The sequence below is a fragment of the Vombatus ursinus genome, unplaced genomic scaffold (genome assembly GCF_900497805.2).
Source record: "Vombatus ursinus unplaced genomic scaffold, bare-nosed wombat genome assembly UNPS02014770.1, whole genome shotgun sequence".
Taxonomy (NCBI): domain Eukaryota; kingdom Metazoa; phylum Chordata; class Mammalia; order Diprotodontia; family Vombatidae; genus Vombatus; species Vombatus ursinus.
This window is the reverse complement of record NW_020954548.1, coordinates 35,766,015-35,784,515: the sequence shown is the minus strand read 5'-3', so window position 1 is coordinate 35,784,515 and position 18,501 is coordinate 35,766,015. Positions and strand designations below refer to the sequence as shown.

Here is an 18,501-nt window from a genome sequence, read left to right as displayed (position 1 = left end):
GGGCTGAATAGAGGGAGAATTGGAGTGATGAGTCACCCCCAAACCTCTCAGCCGGCCATTGTATTGGAAGCTCCTTATTCAGAAAGCTCTGGGGGGATGAGGGGAAGGAGGATATTCACTCATTCATTTCCCCACAAAATCGTGGACTTGCTTCACCTGCAAATTATGTCCTCCCCTCCAAAAAAACTGTCTTCCCAACAGATTGAGGGATGGTCACTTTAAATCTGTGTATATTGAGGTGGGGCGAGGGCGGACACAACTGAAGGCCAAGCCAATGGAGGTAATGTTCCACCTCAAACAGCTCAGTTCTAAGCAACATAACCCAGAAAGAAGGGATCATGTTCCAGAGAAAAAATCCCAGGACTAGGAATCAGGACACCTGGGTTCTAGTCCTAGCATTGCCACTAACTTGATATGTGATTTTGGATAAATCATTTCATTTCTTCTTTGCCTCAGTTTCCCTCTCTGTAAAGGGGATTAACAATTCTCTCACAGGTTATTTAGGTTAATAAATAGGATTTATTTATTTTTAACTAGGATTTTTTAAATGGGATTTATTATCATTCATTTAGGATTCATAAAGGATAAAAGTCAATCAGTCTTCATGGAGATGACCCCCACACACCATGCCCCACTCCTTCCCTTATACAAGGTCCCCTGCCCTTACAAGGCTATACTAGAAGGCAGACAGGAGGAGGAACAGACAGACCCAAGCAGTGACCTTGAGGAGTACATGGTCTATAAAGAGATAAAGAAAGAGGAGACATAAATCCTGACTTTGGGAATTTCACAGTTTGACTCCACAAAGGCTACCCCATGATTTTCTGGTGCTGAGGGTAAATAATGAAAGAGTAAGAAAAGGGTGGGATGGAGAGGAAAGTGCTCTGAAAAAAGAAGAGGAGGAGGAGGAGGAGGAGGAAGAAGAAGAAGAAGAAGAAGAAAACACTCTAGGAATGACAGGAGTTGGGTTTGATTGGATCCTTTCTATTTTGGCAGCACCACCCACCCACTGTGCAAAGATTCTTGGACCTGAGTGGCAAACATCCCAGATGTCCATCATGCTCTATAAATATGTCCTGGGCAAATGTTTTGAAAAAGAATGATTATAAAACTATAGGCACACAACAGAGTTGAAACAGACTTGTAAAGCTCAGTTAATCTAATCCCTTCCTTATTTTGGGGATGAGAAAATGAGGTTCAGAGAAGGGGCATGATTCACCCAAGGAGTTAGTGACAAGACCATTTCTAGAACCCAGGCTTGTTCTGGGACCTCTTCTATTGCATCACTCCACTAAGGCCGGGTCAAAACAAGCTCATGACATGGAATGTCTATAAATCATGCACCGTCCTGTGGAAAGGAGGAGATTCTGGGAAAGTCAGCTAGATCATCCCCTAACTTTGAGCAGGTCCATATCTCAGTCAAGCTTAATAAAGGAGGCTTGGAATGGGAAACAATGACAATACCTAAGCTCACCCCCAGGTATTTTGTGGGGAAAGGAAGGAATTCAGGCCTCCTTTATAGCAGCACCCCAGCCTAACAGCCCTCACTCAGTGTTGCAGGGAACCTACCTAGACGCAGCCAGACTAAAAGTCTTGTTCTTGCAGGGCAAGCAATTGACTCATTTAACTGTACCAATATGCCTCCTTGTGGTCAAATGGAGTTAGTGCAGCTTCCCAAAGTCGCCTGGCTTTGATCAGTATACCACCAGCTTGCAAAGTTTACATTAGTTCATTAGAGCCTTGTAAAGGAAATACAGCACAGACCATCACCCACATTTCAGAGAGGATCAAACTGAGTCCAACAGAGATGGAGTGACTTGCCCAAACTCAGAAATCAGGTTAGTATTAGAGCCAGAACTAGAACCCACATCCCAGGACTCCCAGATCAATGGTCTTACTGCATCACACCACCCTACCCTCCTCTCAGTGGGTGGTACCTGAGACTCTGGCAGAATCTGAGTTATCATACATGCCCACATACCCATTCCCAAACTTTCCCTTAACCCATCAACTCATTAAAGTAGGGAATTAGTGTGATACCTTAGGGGAGAAAATGGCAGAATCTGGAGACAAAGGATATGGGTTCCAATTCAGCCCTGTAATTTACTATCTGTGTGTCATTAATCAGATGACTAAGGTTCCCTCCACCACTAAATCTATTATCTTATAAGGCCTATTACTATTTGTGACCTTAGACAAGTTAACTCAGCCAATTGGAGGCCTCAGTTTCCTCATCTGTAAAGTGATTAGCTAGATGACCTCAAGGTTCTCTCCAGCTCTAAATCTGCGATACTATGAACCCTGGATTGTGTAATTCTTGTATAACTCCACTTCAATAATAACTAATAACTAACATTTATGTAGCGCTTACTATATGTCAGGCACTGTGCTAAGCACTTTATCATTATTATCTCATTTGACTGCACAGCAACCCAACCCAACAACCTCACAACACAAAGGTAGGTGTTCTTATTATCCCCATTTTATAGATGAGGCAAACAGAGGTGAAGTGACTTGTTCAGGGTCACATAGCTAATAAGTAAGTGTTTGAGACCAGATTTGACCTCAAGTTTTCCTGACTCTAGGCCTAACATTGCCACCTAGCTTTAAGCAAACCCATTATATTACCACTTAGGCTTTCATACAATAATTGACATTAGCTCCTAGCCCTTCCTTACTTTACCCAGATAACAGCCATCTCTATATTTGGGTCATATCTGTTTAATTTCATCACTCCTCTTTAAGCTTCCCCCACCCTCACCTCTCAACCCTAATTTTGTCATTTTGTTGCCTACTTGTGATTTCAGTGGTATTGGGGGGGGGGGGGGGCGCTTTTGGTGTGGAAACTCCCTTCAGCAATACAGGTGGACCACTTGTCTGTAATTTAGTCTTAGAGAGATGCCTGGTGTCACCAAGAGGTTAAATGTCGGTTCAATGACAAGTGGTTAAGTGCCTGTGGTCACATAGCCACTAAGTATTAGAGACCAGATTCACACTCAGGTCTTCATTGCTTGCAAAGCCAGTCTTCCATCTATTCCACCACCCAGCCTCTAACCATGAACCATCTATCCTCTCTGCCTGAACTTAAATTCCCATGAAGTGTTCCCATTTAGAACTGGAAGGAACATTAGAGGTCATCCAGGCCAACTCACTCATTTTACAAAGGAGGAAACTGAGTCCCAGAAAGGTTGGTGATTTGCCCAAGGTCATACATCTAGTAAATGTCTGAGGCAGAATTTGAACTCATATCTTCCTGATCCCCGAGGCCAGCACCATACCACCCTTCCACTCACAAATCTCTCTCCCTGGTCCCTTCCTTCTTGGAACTGATTGCATGAATCCAGAATGCCCATTTGATAGTTAATTGTGCTGCTTTGTGACAACCCTTGCTTTAATTCATGGATTGTTCATTTTCTGTTCACTTATATGGAGATCCTAATCTCTCCCTTCCCGATGGTCAAGAATAGTGCTTTCTTCTTTGCCCCCAACCTATCCATGTATAATCCTGGGAAGGATAAAGGGGGGAAAGGAAGGAAGGAAGGGAGGGAGGGAGGGAGGAAGGAGGAAGGGAGGGAGGGAGGAAGGAGGGAGGGAGGGAGGGAGGAAGGGAGGAAGGAAGGAAGGAGGAAGGAAGGAAGGAAGGAAGGGAGGAAGGAGGAAGGAAGGAGGAAGGAAGGGAGGAAGGAGGGAGGGAGGAAGGAAGGAAGGGAGGAAGGAAGGAAGGGAGGAAGGAAGGAGGGAGGGAGGGAGGAAGAGAGGGAAGAACTTTTATAACTCAGAGTTGTAAAAGAAAGGGGAATTCAGGAAGTTATTTTGATTATAAATTGAATGAAATTATAACAGACATCAAATAAAAATGTGTGACCTTGGGCAAGTCTCTTCCCTTCTCAGTCTCAATCTTGTCTTCTGTAGGCTTAGGAGATTGCAGCATCCTCAAAATCACTCTTGGCTGTAAATCTTATGACACTCTGAAAACAAATATGAGAAAAGCAAAAGTTATTCGAAGAACACTTAAAACTCTGGTAAAATTATGCATTCTAGCCCTCAAGTAATATGAGAATAATAATAACTATATCATGTATTCTCACCTAAGGGCCCAGCTTACAGAAGTGGGGCAGACAGCCTGGGTTGCCTTAGGGCCCATGGAAGTGGTGTCAAGTTCAGGCTTATTAACAGCCAGAAGATCTTAGAGACCATGGCTACCAAGAAAACTTACTATCCTACCCATAGCATATTACTGCATGCAACACTAGGTCAGAGCATTAAGGCCAGGGCCTCGAAGTTGTGGCAAGAGTGATGGGTAGAGAGGCCAAGATGACTCCACCATGGTTTGATATGTGTTCCATAACTTAGGCTCCAGGGAATGAAAGTCAGTTTGGTTGAAACTCTTGGGAGCTCCCAGGCATATGCCTATTGTGACCACCAGGTAATCTGGCATTGAGCCTGAGAGGTCAGCATACCCCATGGGGTAGCCCTGCTCACTCAGGATGGCCTACTGGACCAGGATCTGGCCATCCTGAGGTTTCAGGTCACAGCTGCTAGGCCGCCTAGTGGGCAATGGCGGCCCCAAACCCTTTGGGATGGAGCCAGATCTGAACCAGAGCCCAGACTAGAAAAGAGCTCTCCGCTTGCTAATAAAGGGAATAGAGCTTCTATAGAATCTGAGGCCATCTTCTGAGTCAAATGTACTCCCAGGGCAGACATATGGGTCTGAGTGACCCAGTTCTGTCGTCCCACTGTATCAGGAAAGAATGCTAATTAGGAGGTTGTGGGCCATTGTTCTTTCAAGGAGCCAGGGCATTCGTTTCAAAGGTAAATTGGCTACATTGTCGGGAGCAGACTCTGATTTCTATTCTCTGCTTGACTCTGACCTGATGGGGAAGGCAAAGGAAACACACAGGCAATGGTGATCCTGAAATGTATTATTCCCAGCAAACAACCCTAAATTGGAGGCTCTCGGTTGGACATTTTTCACAGCTGACAACTATTCTGTGTGTCCGGCCCCGGGCGGGAAGCCTGTGAATGGTTCTTTTGTGTGGCCAACAGGCCCCGTATGGTGATTGTTTCCAGAGCAACTGAGTCACTGCAGGTCTGCAGGACAGAGGGCATGGCCCGCTCCCAGGCCTTGTTCCCCAGGAAGCCTGGGAGAAGGAAGATGAGAGAAAGAACAGGGGTATGGACTTAAGCAGCCAGGATAATAAGTTGTATCCCTCATGCCTGGATTCAATACAAAATCACGCAGCAAGCCACTTTTGGGGGGGGGTGGAGCCGGACAGAGGAGGAGATGAAAACAAAAATCTGTGCCAGGATCTGAAGACTTGTGACTTTGTCCCCTAATGGTTCCAAGTCGTCAGCTCACTCTAGTCATTTTTTAAGTTCATTTGGTTGCTAAAATAATCACTACTTACATATGAATATGGTTTCAGGCTTTCCAAAGCACATCCTCCATCCAGTACCTCATTTGAGCCTCACAGAATCCCAGGGAAGGACTCTTAACTAGCTGTGTGACCTTGGGCAAGTCTCTGTTTGCCTCAGTTTCCTCAATTGTAAAATGGGGAGAATAAAAGCACTTACCTCTCAGGGTTGTTGTAAGGATCAAATGAAATAATATTGTAAAGTGCTTGGCACAGTGCCTAACACATAATGGGTACTATATAAATGTTTGCTATTATTATTACTTGTTGGGTAACTGTGATCAAGTCACTTTATCTTTCTGAGACAGTTTCCTCATCTGCAAAATAGGGATACTAACATGTGCCCTTACCTACCTGACAAAGTTGTTGTAAGGAAAGTCTAGTCAAGTCAACAAGCATTTTAGTAAGCACCTACTACGTGCTAAGTGCTAGGGAATACAAAAAAAAAGGCAAAAGACACTCCCTGCCCTCAAGGAGCTCCCACTCTAATGAGTGAGACAACATGCAACAACTATATACAAAGAAGAAATAGATGGGATACGTTGGAATTCATCTCAGATGCCAGACACTAAGATTAAGGGGGATTGGGAAGATGGGATTTTAAATTAAAGCCAGGACTGGAGATGCAAAGAGATAGAATTCCAGGCAAGGGGAACAGCCAGTGACTATGCCCAGAATTAGGAGATGGAGTGTCTTGTTTGAGGACCAGCAAAAGAGAGTGCTTGATAAATCATAACACACTGTAGAGACTCAGCATCCTTGTTATGAACACTAGACACTGTCCTGGGCTGTAAAACAGTAATATCACCAGGGGCTACTAAAGTGTGCAGGGCTATTTGTAACCTTCAGTAATGGTTGTGTTTTCTGAATTCTTGGGTCTGCTTTTTAATATCTTTTTCTATCTCTATTTCCAGGCTATCAAAGTCACCTCTCATTTTCACTGTATCTGCCTCTAGCAGCTCTGCTTCTGGCTTTCTAATTTTCAGTAGATTAGAAAACTAGATCTTCAAACTGGTTAGGATTTTATGTAAAATAAACATTAATAGGACTGAGGGAAGGTCTTAAGAATAAAGTAGGTCAGCTTTAAGGCATATAGACATTCTGACCCTGATGTTAATGCTCATAGGCACTTTTTAAGGGAGGAAGAGGGAAGGCTTCTTTTTGTTTTCTGCAAAAATGAACTTCTCATGGTGAGAGTGTTGGTTAATTTCCAAGTAGCTGAACTCTAGATGCTGAAGTTTCTGGGTAGGTGATTTCCAGATGGCCAGGGGATTGATTAATTGATTGATTGACAGAAAGACAGAGAGAGAGAGAGAGAGAGAGAGAGAGAGAGAGCATTTATTCAGCATGTTCTATGTGTTTTAAGTAGTGGCAATGTAAATGCAAGCAAAAAAGACAGTCCCTGCCCTCAATGAGAATACACACAGAAGGATAAAGGGGGAGAGGTGAAATGAGAGGGGCTAAGGATGCTAGTGAGTAGGTAAAAAATTCCAAAGACTCAGGAATGGAGCCAGGAGAGAAATGAACACAGATAGCCTGAGCACTTTAGGAAATAGTGTTCTGAGCCAGGGACTCACCCATCAGAGGAGAGGGTCAAAGAGGCGGACGCAGTTCCAGAGTGAAATGGTTGACAAAGATGGAAAATGTTGGTAGCAAGAAAGCAATCTGCAGACCACCCCCAAAACCAACAGATTTCCCCACAAGTACAAAGTCCAGAAGGTCCTATTCTGAAAACTATCAGGATGGATCAAGTAACAAATTATTTTACTGGCCCACTTTCTAGTGGGTCATCCTGGTGTTGCCCAGTCCTGGTCTGACTGAGTGGCTACTTGGGCTCTGTGAGGGGAGTGAGGTGGGAGATCCAAATAATTAGAAGCTTGGTGGTAGAGAGGGAAAGGAATTTCAAGAAGGCACAAGACACAACAGGGCCAAGGCATGCCTCACAGGTCATAGCCTAGAAGTGTCTTTCATTAAACTAGATTCAAGAATCCGTACTTGACATGAGGACACAGTGTTTGTCATTCAGTCGTTTTTCAGTTTTATCCCACTCTTTGTGACGCTATTTAAGGTTTTTTTTTCCTTACTGGAGTTGTTTGCCATTTCCTTCTTCAGCTTATTTTAAGATGAGGAAATTGAGGCAAATAGGGTCAAATGACTTGCCCAGGGTCACACAGCTAGTAAGTGTCTGAGGCTAAATTTGAACTCAGGAAGAGTCTTCCTGACTCCAGCCTAGCATTCTATCCACTGCACCACCTAGTATTTGTCAGAGTCGGCCCCAAATCCAACTTGAAGGCATCATGTGGGAGTAAGTATGCTGGTGTTAGCTGTCTCTAGCTGTCACTAACTTTGCAGATGACCTCAAGGAAGTCATTGTCTATCCCTGGGCCCCATTTTCGCCTCTGTAAAATCAGGTGACCTCTAAGGTCCCTTTATGTTCTGACATTCTAAGATTCTATGAGTCTCTTAACTTTAAAAATGTCATTTTGTAGGTTGGGGGAGGGGGCAAATTATTATGGCTAAAGAGCCTTTAATAATAAGGACATTCATTCTTTTCCCAGACATTGTGCCCTGCATCGTCAAAGCTCCAAAGGTAGACATAACTCCATCCTAATTCTTCCTTGACTGTAAAAAGTGCTCTTATAAAACCCTGTTCTATTAAGATTTCAGTTTTAAAGGCTTTCAGGAATGTTGCCGTCCTGGTAATAGATGCTGCTCAGTATCAGAGAGCCTAGAGGGACCTTATAAGTCAAATAACTCACAGAGTTTCTGAAGCTAAAATCAGCCTGGAGTCTGTCTGCATGTGAGGCTAGTGTCGATAATGTACATAGAAACAAAGAACATCAAAGCCAGGAGGGACCTTTGATATCAGCTCATCCAATTTCTGCATTTTGCCAAAGAGAAAATCAAGACTCTGAGGAGTGGAGACTTGAGGTCAGGGAACCTGGACCCAGAACCTGGCTCTGCCATTTAACTCCCATGGGCTCGTCTCTGCCCATCTCTGGACTTCAGCCTTCTCATCTGTTACTTGGGGGAGGAGGGGCAGACAAGATGACCTTTCAGGTCAGGTCCCTTACACCTTGAAATCTGCATACACATGAGAAGGGAGATCACTTGCCCCAGATCACACAATGAGCTGATGTCAGAGCTTGAATTAGACTCCAAATTCTTGATCCCTGGGCTCCTAGCTCCTAGCTCAATGTTCTTTCTATGACACTAAAAAGCCCAGTTCTTCCAGCAGTTGGGATTTCAGGGGAGGGAAGATATGGGGGGTGGGGATCCATGGAGACACTCCTAGTCCCTTAGAAACAAAGAGAAATCCAAGTTAGGAATCAGGAGTGAGATGGTCTTGCCAAGAGATAGACAAGCCAGGCTAGTCTGGGTCTGGACCTTGGGCCGGACACGGAAGTGATGGTCTAGGAGGTCCAGGTATTGGCTGCTTCCATACTCTGATTGGCTGGTGGAAACCGGAGAAAGCTATCAGCAAGAGGATACTCACTCACTACATCAGTGGAGAGGGACTCCCTGACCTATGGATCCTAAACTTGCTTTTAACAAGAGTATTGATTCCTCTGCCTCCAGCTTAAGTAGTGTTTAAAGCCTCCTGGGAGATTTTCATCCACTTGGAAGGCAATTGAGGAAAAATTCAACTCTCATTTCATCCTTATAGCTGAAGCCAACTGCACTCCATGTCTGCCCCTTCCTGGAGGCAGGGCTTCCTTGCCTCTTCAGCTCAGGAAAAAGAAAACAGAGTCTTTACACACTCAGGACAAACAACTCAAGCTACTGTACAAGACGAGCTGTGTTAGCAACACCACACCCTCCACCTCTTCTTAGTTCTCAGACTCTGTGAGAGTGTGTGAAACTCAGATGCCTTCCAGCAGAGAAAGTACAAAATATCTGAGCCATCACCCACCATGCATGTCTGTGGTGGTCTCAGGAAGTGAGTTTTCTAAGAAGCAGGAGAGACCCCCAAACTGAGAACTTTGGGAAAGGTCTTAAAGAGGCAGCATCATGCCTCACCATACTCCCAGGCACCTAGACTAAAAGCCTCAGTGGTCTATGACCTCTTCCTCATGCCCTATTTCCAAGGGTAAAAGATTTACAAAGTTCTGTCATTTTTACCTTTAACTCACCTTTGTTACCCACCCCCTCCTCTCCACCTTGATGGGCCCCACTCTATTCAGGCCCTCACCTTCTCATACCTGCAATAAGCTTCTAACTGGCCTCTCTATGTCCAGTGTTCTGCCCCTCCTCTCACCAACCCAGCCTTAACACACTGATTAGTATTCCCCTTACAGGCATCTAAACTATGGCACTCCCCTGCTGAAAGACACTCAGAGGCTCCCCTTTACCTACATCTATTGTTTGCCCCTCTAGATTCCAAAGTTTCCCAACCTCTTTTAAATGCAGTTTGGGACAGGATCCTCTCCAGGCCTTAACTTTCCATAATTAGAGAACACTTGGGGTCAGATTTATGAAATCTCTCTGAAGAAATCTATTTCCACGTGCTTTCCAGCTTGATTTCCATTCCCAAGAGTTCTGGATAAACAGAGCTGGTTTGGAAGGGATCCCAGCTCAAGAATAGGACATAAATAATGAAATCCTCATAATTACTTAGAATAGCCTGGTGGATTGCTGCAGTTTGGGGAGAAGAGAGAAGCCTGACCTCTATCCCAAGTTCACCCCACTTCTGGACACCTTTGTTTACTCACATCCCCTGCTCTAAAGGATAGAGAGCTTGCTTGGGGATCTAGGACATCCAGGTGCCAGTGAAAACAACTCCTAGTGCCCATGAATGCAAACACCATTAGTGTTCATCCACAGAACAAGAGTCTTCTGGGATCACGAGACAAACGTCACTCCTTTCTCCCAACCAATTTAGTCCCTTTAGTGGAGTTGCTGTTGCCCCACCCCCATCATAGGGCCATAGGACACAGAGCTAGGAGAGACCTTTTAGTTCATCTAGCCCAACGCCTGGTTTTACAAAGGAAGAAATTAAAGAAAAGAGTGAAATGACTTACCAAAAAGCCTTTGCCATGTCGCTTATCATTGGGCTCAATGGCATTGCCCTCTGTCTTTGGATAACTTTGGGTCGAACTCCCTTGGGATCAACCTTGGAGCATCCCAGGCCATCAGAGCTAGAATGATTCCTCTTACTGGGAGAAGGTTCAACTCAGTTAAATGTTGGATGCAATCAAAAAACTGGGTTTGAGTCTCAACTCTGCTACTTCCTGTCTGTATCGCTTTGGACATGTCACTTAAACTTTCTAGGTTTCAGCTTCCTTGACAGTAAAATGGGTGGAGACAGACCTCCAAGATCATTCTAGCTCCGAGTCTATGGTCCCGACCACTGATGGCTCATTATGGATCATCCCCCACCTAGTGAACGGCTAGGGGCTCACATGGCCTCCTAGAACTTAGAAAACATAAGTCACCCACACCTTTTTCCCAGAGACTGTGTTTGGGATGTTTTGAAGTCTGTGCTGTCAGAGCACAAGTGAGTGATGAGGACCACTGAAATACCTGACTGCTCGGTCTAGCTCTGGCATTAACACACTACGTGACTGTGAGCAAGCCACTTCTCTGCTCTGAGTCTGAATTTTCCCTTATAGAAAATAAGGAGATCGAACCGCTAAGATTTTCAATAGCAGGCCACATGGCCAAAAACCTATGTGGGAAGGCCACCTGAATTTAATTACATAATGAATTGCACTCAGCTCCAATTATTCTTAGCAATTAATCCAATAATAATTCACAACACTTAACATCAGCCTGCTTGTTTTTGTGTGCTAGTGAATTAACTAAAAAGTTTTTGCTAAAAATTTGGGATGGGGTAAGCAGGCTAAACCTGGGCTTCATTCATTCATTCATTTATTTATTCAACAAGTATTTATGAAGTACTTACTAAATATAGTGTGAGACAATGAAAAAGCCACTAACTGGAGTGGCAAGAATTGGATCTGAATCTTATACTTACTATGTGACCTTGGGCCAAGTCACTTAACCCCATTGCGTAGCCAAAAAAAAGGAAAAAAAAGCACTTAGCATGGTGCCTGGCACAAAGAAGTTGCTCTAAAGATCCCTTCCCTGTGATCTAAGAGATCTCTCCTGGTCCAGTGAGCCATTCTTTATGACAAAGAATAAAAAAGCAAAAAAGAAACAGTTCAGTAAAATTGCCCACAGAGGTATCCTTCTACATGAGCAGTTTGTGCCTTTATTCTTGGGAATTAGGTTCCCTCCCAGGACTGAGCTTGGCTACAGGATGGGGTGGGCAGGAGGAAGAGAAGAGCCAGTGCCTGCCTGTAGGGAGCTGTCCTCTTATCTCAGGAGACACGCTCACACAGGAGAAACAATCAGAGGACAGCATGAGGCTGCATGAGTAAAGGAAGGCTTGTGTGGTGCAGATAAGAGGGGCCATCAGATGCTATAGTAAGGGTTGTCCAGTGTTTCCTGGGCTGCTCCAGTAGGAGGAGATTGCACTGGACCTGAGGGCAGAAGAATGGGGAAGGCATGGATAAGTGGGGAGAAAGCAGAGTATTGCAAAGGGAGGGCAAAAGCATGAGGATCTTAGTGACCAAAATAGATGTGTTGAGGAGTATTGGGAAATAAGCTAGGTAGGCTGCTAGATTGTGGCTGACCTAGGATGCCAAGTAGAGGAGCTTTGACTGTACAATGAGGGCAGCAGGATCCACTTGAGCAAAGGTGGGGGGAGGGTTGTCAAGGGTAGGAGGACATGGCCAGATCTGTGAATCAGGAAGATTCATCCGGGAGCATGTCTAGGATGGGCTCAAGGAAGAGATGCCCCTTTGGAAGCCCTTGCAATAATCCAGGGAAGAGACAAAGTCTGAGATTCCATGAGAGTGTTGGAGTCTTCAGTACATGTTGGGCAGGAGCGGGAAATCTTTGACACATTCTTCGGCAGAATTACAAAGGATATCACTGCCTTGAAAGGCAGCATGGCATAGTAGCTAATAGGTGGTCCAGGAAGTCCTAGGTTCTAGTCCCTCCTCCAACACATCCCAGCTGTGTGACTCTGAGCAAGTCACTTACCAGGCAACTCTCTGAGACTACAAGTTGCGAAGAAGGAGAAGGGAAAGAACATGAATTTATTAAGCACCTACTATGTGCCTGCCACTATGCTAAGTGCTTTACAAATATGTTATCCCCCTACAATGTAAAGGAAGTTTCCTCATCTGGGAATTTCTTGCAACAAATAAATCACAAGTCCATTCCCTATCCTTATCAGCGCCTTAACCCCTGTTCCCTGCCCTTTTCTCCCTCTCCTCCCTAAGCATCATACTACACACACACACACACACACACACACACACACACACACACACCCTAATCTCCCTGTTCACACTCTGAAGTTTCAATGACTGAGAGTAGTTTAGGACATAATTCTATCTGGGGGAGGACTGGCATTTTAAAAGGGATTAAAACTTTCTGCTAAAGGAATGGTGCTTTAGTGGTAGAAGGTCTTGCCTTGGTCATGGTTTGGGGGAAATACTGGTAGGAGAAAGAATAGAAGGCCTCCCAAAGACCTTTGTTATCACCCCCTAGGTGGTGACTACCAGAAGCAGTGGTTGAAGGGACTGTCTGACTTGCTTGTATTTGTACCCTGAGCTTAGCACAGTACCTGGCACACAAGGAACACGTGAGTGCTTTTACATCCAGTCAGTCATTTGTGGAAGGAAGGAAAGAAAGAAGGAAGGAAGGAAGGAAGGAAGGAAGGAAGGAAGGAAGGAAGGAAAGAAGGAAAGAGGGAGGGAGGAAGGAAAGAAATTTTAAACACCTATTATGTGCCAGGCACTGAACTAAGCACTTTATAAATATTATCTCATTTGGTCCAAAGTGAAGACCTGCCCTACTGGCCCTTCTGACCCTTGGTTGCTCTCAGGGTGACAATGGGACCTACTATTTTTTGTACTCCACAGCCTGAAGAGCTGACCAACGCCTTGGAGATCAGCAACATCGTCTTCACCAGCATGTTTGCCCTGGAGATGCTGCTGAAGCTGTTGGCCTTTGGGCTTCTGGGCTACATCAGGAATCCTTACAATATCTTTGACGGCATAATCGTTGTGATCAGGTGACTGGTGGGCTATGGTTGGGGGGATGAGAGGTAGGGGGTGAGGCACTAAAGAAGGGAAGATCCCAGGAGCCAGCAAGGAGATTGAGTCCAATGGGGCCTCTTTGGAAACCAAGAAGTCCAGCTCTAAGTGCTTAGAGTGGTTTTCAGGGAAGAATCAGTCTCTGATATCCCCCAATCCTCAGTATAAAACTTTGTTCTGGTCACTAGACCTTCCACTCCCTTTGAAACAGGTAGGTCCAGATAAAAAACATTGACTCTGAAGACTTTTACTAAAACAGAATCAGCAGAGAAGAACAGATATAATTTCCTTTCAAGGATTCACCCAAGGATAAGGAAGCACAGGACTCCAGAAATCTGTGAGAAACTTCAGGCAGTTCCCAAACCCAACAGGGGTAGTAATCCAGAAAGTCTGGCCATGGGCTCACAGGACTTAAGAGCTGAAAGGGACCTCCTCCTATCCCCAACTTTTGCAGTTAAGTAAATAAAAAAAGTAATTTACACAGAATAAGTAGTGATAGTCTTGGACCTGGAATCAAGAGATCTGGATTCAAACTCCAGCTCTCACACTTACTAGTTGTGTGGCATTGGGCAAATCACTTAATTTCTATCTAACTCAGTATCCTTCACTGAAAAATAAAGCAGTTGTACTAAAGGATCCCCAAGTGTCCCTTCTAACTCTAACATTCTGTGATTCTATGAAACTGGGATTTTTTTTTTTAAAGGAAGCACTGTGCAGGCTAAGCCTGATTATTTCCCAAGGGCCTCAGGGTAATCTTTGCAAGGCAGGAAAGATATTCATTCTTTGCTTAAACAAAGTATTCCTAGTTAATCAAAACCTCTCCACCCCAGAGGTGTAGGCTTTTATTTTGTTGGCTATCAGAGGATGAACAATCCAATTCAGGTCAACAAAAACTTATTAAACACCTTCTGTGTGAAGTTGTGCATGCCTGTCTTAGGTTCTGGGAAAACAAAACTGGAAAGTAGTCCATTCCCTGCCCTCAAGGAATTTACAATCTAATGATAGGAATGGCAGTGTAGCACAGTGACAAGAATAATGGATTCAAGGTCAGGAAATCTGAGTTCTAGTCCCATATCTGCCATTAATTTCACCTAAGATCTCGGGAAAATCACTCCCTTGACACTCATGGAATACACAGAAATATACCATTCCCATGTTGTGAAGATGCCTTGGGATGGAAAGCTGGAGACAGAGGAAAGGCTACTTGGAGAGGGGGAGACTCAAACCATAACATGAAGCATAGACATATAGAGACAGATAGATAGATAGATAGATAGATAGATAGATAGATAGATAGATAGATGGATGGATGAATGAAAGGGGACCTAATTTTCTGACATGCTCCTCCCTGTGCCTTGTGCCAAAAGTGTCTGGGAAATTATCGGGCAGTCAGATGGGGGTCTGTCGGTACTCCGGACCTTCAGGCTCCTTCGGGTGCTGAAGCTGGTACGGTTCATGCCAGCCCTTCGACGACAGCTGGTGGTGTTGATGAAGACTATGGATAACGTCGCCACCTTCTGTATGCTGCTGATGCTGTTCATATTTATCTTTAGGTAACCTCCCCCCAGAGCCTTGACCCCAGCCCTGCACACAGCTACCCACCCCTACCCGCAGCTAAGCAGGAGCCAACTGGGGGAGTCCCGCTGTCCATGGTGCTGAGTAGACACAGGGAAAGCAGAAGGAAGCTCAAGTCCACATGAGAGCTCCCTCTTGGGAGGATGGGGGAGAGGAGACTCAAATACAAATAGTGAGACGACCAGGCATTTTCTATTGAAATCCTATTGTGTGTCAAGCCCTGGACTACATGTTAAAGGGGGAAAAGAGCCAAGGATTGGGAGGGGTGGACCGTCCTTCATGGCCTAGTGTCCCTGGCTGGGGAGTATTCCCCCCTCCCACACTGACCCATGGCTCTGGTCTCTCTCAATTCCATTCACCCACAGCATCCTGGGTATGCATCTCTTCGGGTGCAAATTCAGCTTGAAAACTGACACTGGAGATACCGTCCCAGACAGGAAGAACTTTGACTCCTTGCTGTGGGCCATTGTCACTGTGTTCCAGGTAAAGTCCAGAACCTCAGCAGGGGTAGGGCTGTTATAGCCAGCCTCACACGCAGCCCTCAGATTGACTTTCTTTGTCCCTCAAGGGCATTCCTTCCCAGGCCATCACAGCTGCAGTCCAAAGCAAAATCCCCATTTATACTAGGCTGCTCAGAAGGGTACCCCTAGCCTTAAGGATTATAACTGCTGAAGAGCTAAGAACAATAAGTAATTAGTAATATTGTATTTCAACAGGGCATTGATGATCAGTGTTAGCCCACTCTGACACTCTCGGCTCAAATAAGAAGATGCCTGTGGGAGAAAAAAAACTGTCTCTGCCTATGCCCTTCACCCTATCTCTGTCAATCTTTCTCTTTGCCTCCATATCTTTCCCTTCTCTACCTCCTTCTCTCATTCTTCACTCCCTTCTCTACTCCTTCCCTCTCCTTGTTCTTCTTGATTCTCTCTACACCCTTGTTTCTCTCTTTTTCCCTATTTTTCCCATCCATTCACTTTTTGAGTTAATCAGTCATAAGGTGAATGAAAATATATTTGTTCAAATTTGTCATAATTACTGATTAAAGTTTTATATTCCTATATATCTTTTTAAAATGCGGGTGAAACGAACTTTTCTAGAGACATAGAAAAACATAAAATAAAAATTTGAGTGAAACCTTCTATTGATTGGGGGAATACAGGAGTGGGGAGACTGGTTCAGTGGCTCTCAATAGAAAAAATGTTCTCCCAGGTCAGGTTTACAACAGTGTAAAACTTCCACCAGCCACATGCCAAGCTTTTTACATAAGGAACCAGGGTCTCTAAATGTACTGACTGGTCATGGAGGAGGTAACCAAGCTATAATGCCAAATAACAACAATAAGACCAGCTAGCGACCAGCTTACATAGGATTGTTATTGTGAGCATTGTTTTCACACAACAAATCTATGGATTAGGTAGTACAGTTATTATCCCCATTTTACACGTAAAGAAACTGAGTCTCAGAGGGGGCAGGTGACACACCTACAATTAGATAGCTCTTATATGTGGGATAAAGGATTCAAATCTAAGTCTCCTGACTCTAAATCTAGGGTGGTTTCTACCATGCTATGCCATAGCACCATTGCCTTTTAGGAGCCATGTGGGACTGGGCTGGAGATAGAAGCTGCTAAGGACGGGAGGTTTAAGAATGAATGAATGAGTGAAACAGTATTGACTCTGTGCCAGTCACTGTATTAAGGAAGAATAACACATCTTTTCCCTTTCCCTTGCTTCTTGTCCTGGTTAGGGCAATTCACCATTATTGTGTCTGATTTTGGGTTCCATATTTTAAGAAGGACTTTGACAAGCTAGAGATGGGCATAGTGAGAGGGAAGAAAACCATGTGATATAAAAATAATTGAAGGTACTGGGAATATTTATCTTGGAGAAGGAAAGACTTGGGGAAGACATGTTTAATCCTTAAATATCAAAAGAGCTGTCATGGAGGGAAAGGAACAGATGTGTTATGTTTAATCCCAAAGAGTAGAATTATGACCAGTGTGGAGTGAGAGGAGATCACAGAGAGGCAAATTTTGGCTCAGAATAAAGAGGAACTTTCTAATAAGAGAACAATGTAATAATAGAACAAATGATCTCATGAAATAGTAAGGTCCCTATCTGGAAGCATTCAAGCACAATCTGAATGATTATTTATCATGGGTACTGCAGAACTGCAGTATCAGAATCAGAGCTGAGAGGAATATCAAAGGTCATGTAATCCAACTGATACCTGGTTGAGAACTTCCTCTAAAGCATCCCTGACAAGTTGTTGTCCAGCTCTTGAACATAGGAATGGTGATTTCTGTTTGTCCTGGGCAATCAGGATGATGACCTCCAAGATCCCTTCCATCTCTGGGATTCTATGCTTCTGTGCACCTCCTGGTGCACTTTCCAGGCAAGCTGGACTCTCAGTGTAATTGGGACCACCAATCAGCAACTGAGGACCATACTTTAGTCACATTTCTAGGAGCCTAGAGAGGTGACTTATGTTTTCCCACTCTAGCCACACCATTCACCACTTCAAGAGCATGAGATGAAGGTGCAGATGGTGATGTAGCATAGTAGAAAGAAATTGGAGACAATGATGGGTTCTGGTCTCGCCTCTTCCTTGAACTTGCTACATGGGCTTTAGTTCCAAAATGGGACCTTTCAATGCACAGCCTGCCTTTCAAGAATGTTGTAAGAGAATATATGAAAAGTTTTCTTTAATTGGAAAGTATGCTCCTCTTCCAGAACACATTTCCCCCTTTATAACCACCTTTGCAGCTCTTTCTTTATGGTTCACCAGGTGATAGATCCTTACCAAAGCTTCCCGTTGACACACTACTCCTAGAAATCAGTGTTCTCCCAAACCTCAGCTCTTCCAAGGATACTTTGCCTAAATCTTTCCTTCAACCCATTCACTCCCAATGATATGTTATACTTATCTGTGAACATGTCATGTCCTCCCATAAAATATAAGTTTCTTGGGGGCAGAAACTGTCATTTTAAAAATCTTTGTATTTCCTGGGCTCAGCTCTGTACTAGGTACTTAGTGAGTATTTGTCAAATTTGAATTATAAACTACAAAATGCTTTATTTACTCTGAATAGCTTTGTAAACTAAAGCCCTGTTCAGATATAAGGAATATTATCAACTCATTAACAAGATATTCCTACCTTCAACTCTGTGTTAGGTACCATGGGGAAGAAAGAAGATGCCATCTCTGACACTATCAGCAGACAAAGAATCATAGAATATCAGAGCTGGAAGGGATCTTAATGATCACCTAGTTTCTTTCTCACCTCATATTATAGATGGGAAAATGGAGACCCAGAGAATTCAAGTGACTTGACCAAAGTAACATAGGAAGTTGAGGACAGATTTCCCTGATTCCTGGAGGAGAACAGGTGGCCAGTGGAA

The 18,501-nt window shown here is 44.2% G+C and overlaps 1 protein-coding gene across 1 annotated transcript in view; it reads left to right on the top strand.

The window, feature by feature from the left end:
* CACNA1H (calcium voltage-gated channel subunit alpha1 H) overlaps window positions 1-18,501 on the top strand; it is a 156,069-nt gene that overhangs the window by 63,681 nt on the left and 73,887 nt on the right. The window contains exons 9-11 of the mRNA XM_027863001.1: window positions 13,352-13,503; window positions 14,893-15,078; window positions 15,466-15,583. Coding sequence (XP_027718802.1) covers window positions 13,352-13,503; window positions 14,893-15,078; window positions 15,466-15,583 — 456 coding nt within the window. The remainder of the gene's footprint in view (window positions 1-13,351; window positions 13,504-14,892; window positions 15,079-15,465; window positions 15,584-18,501) is intronic.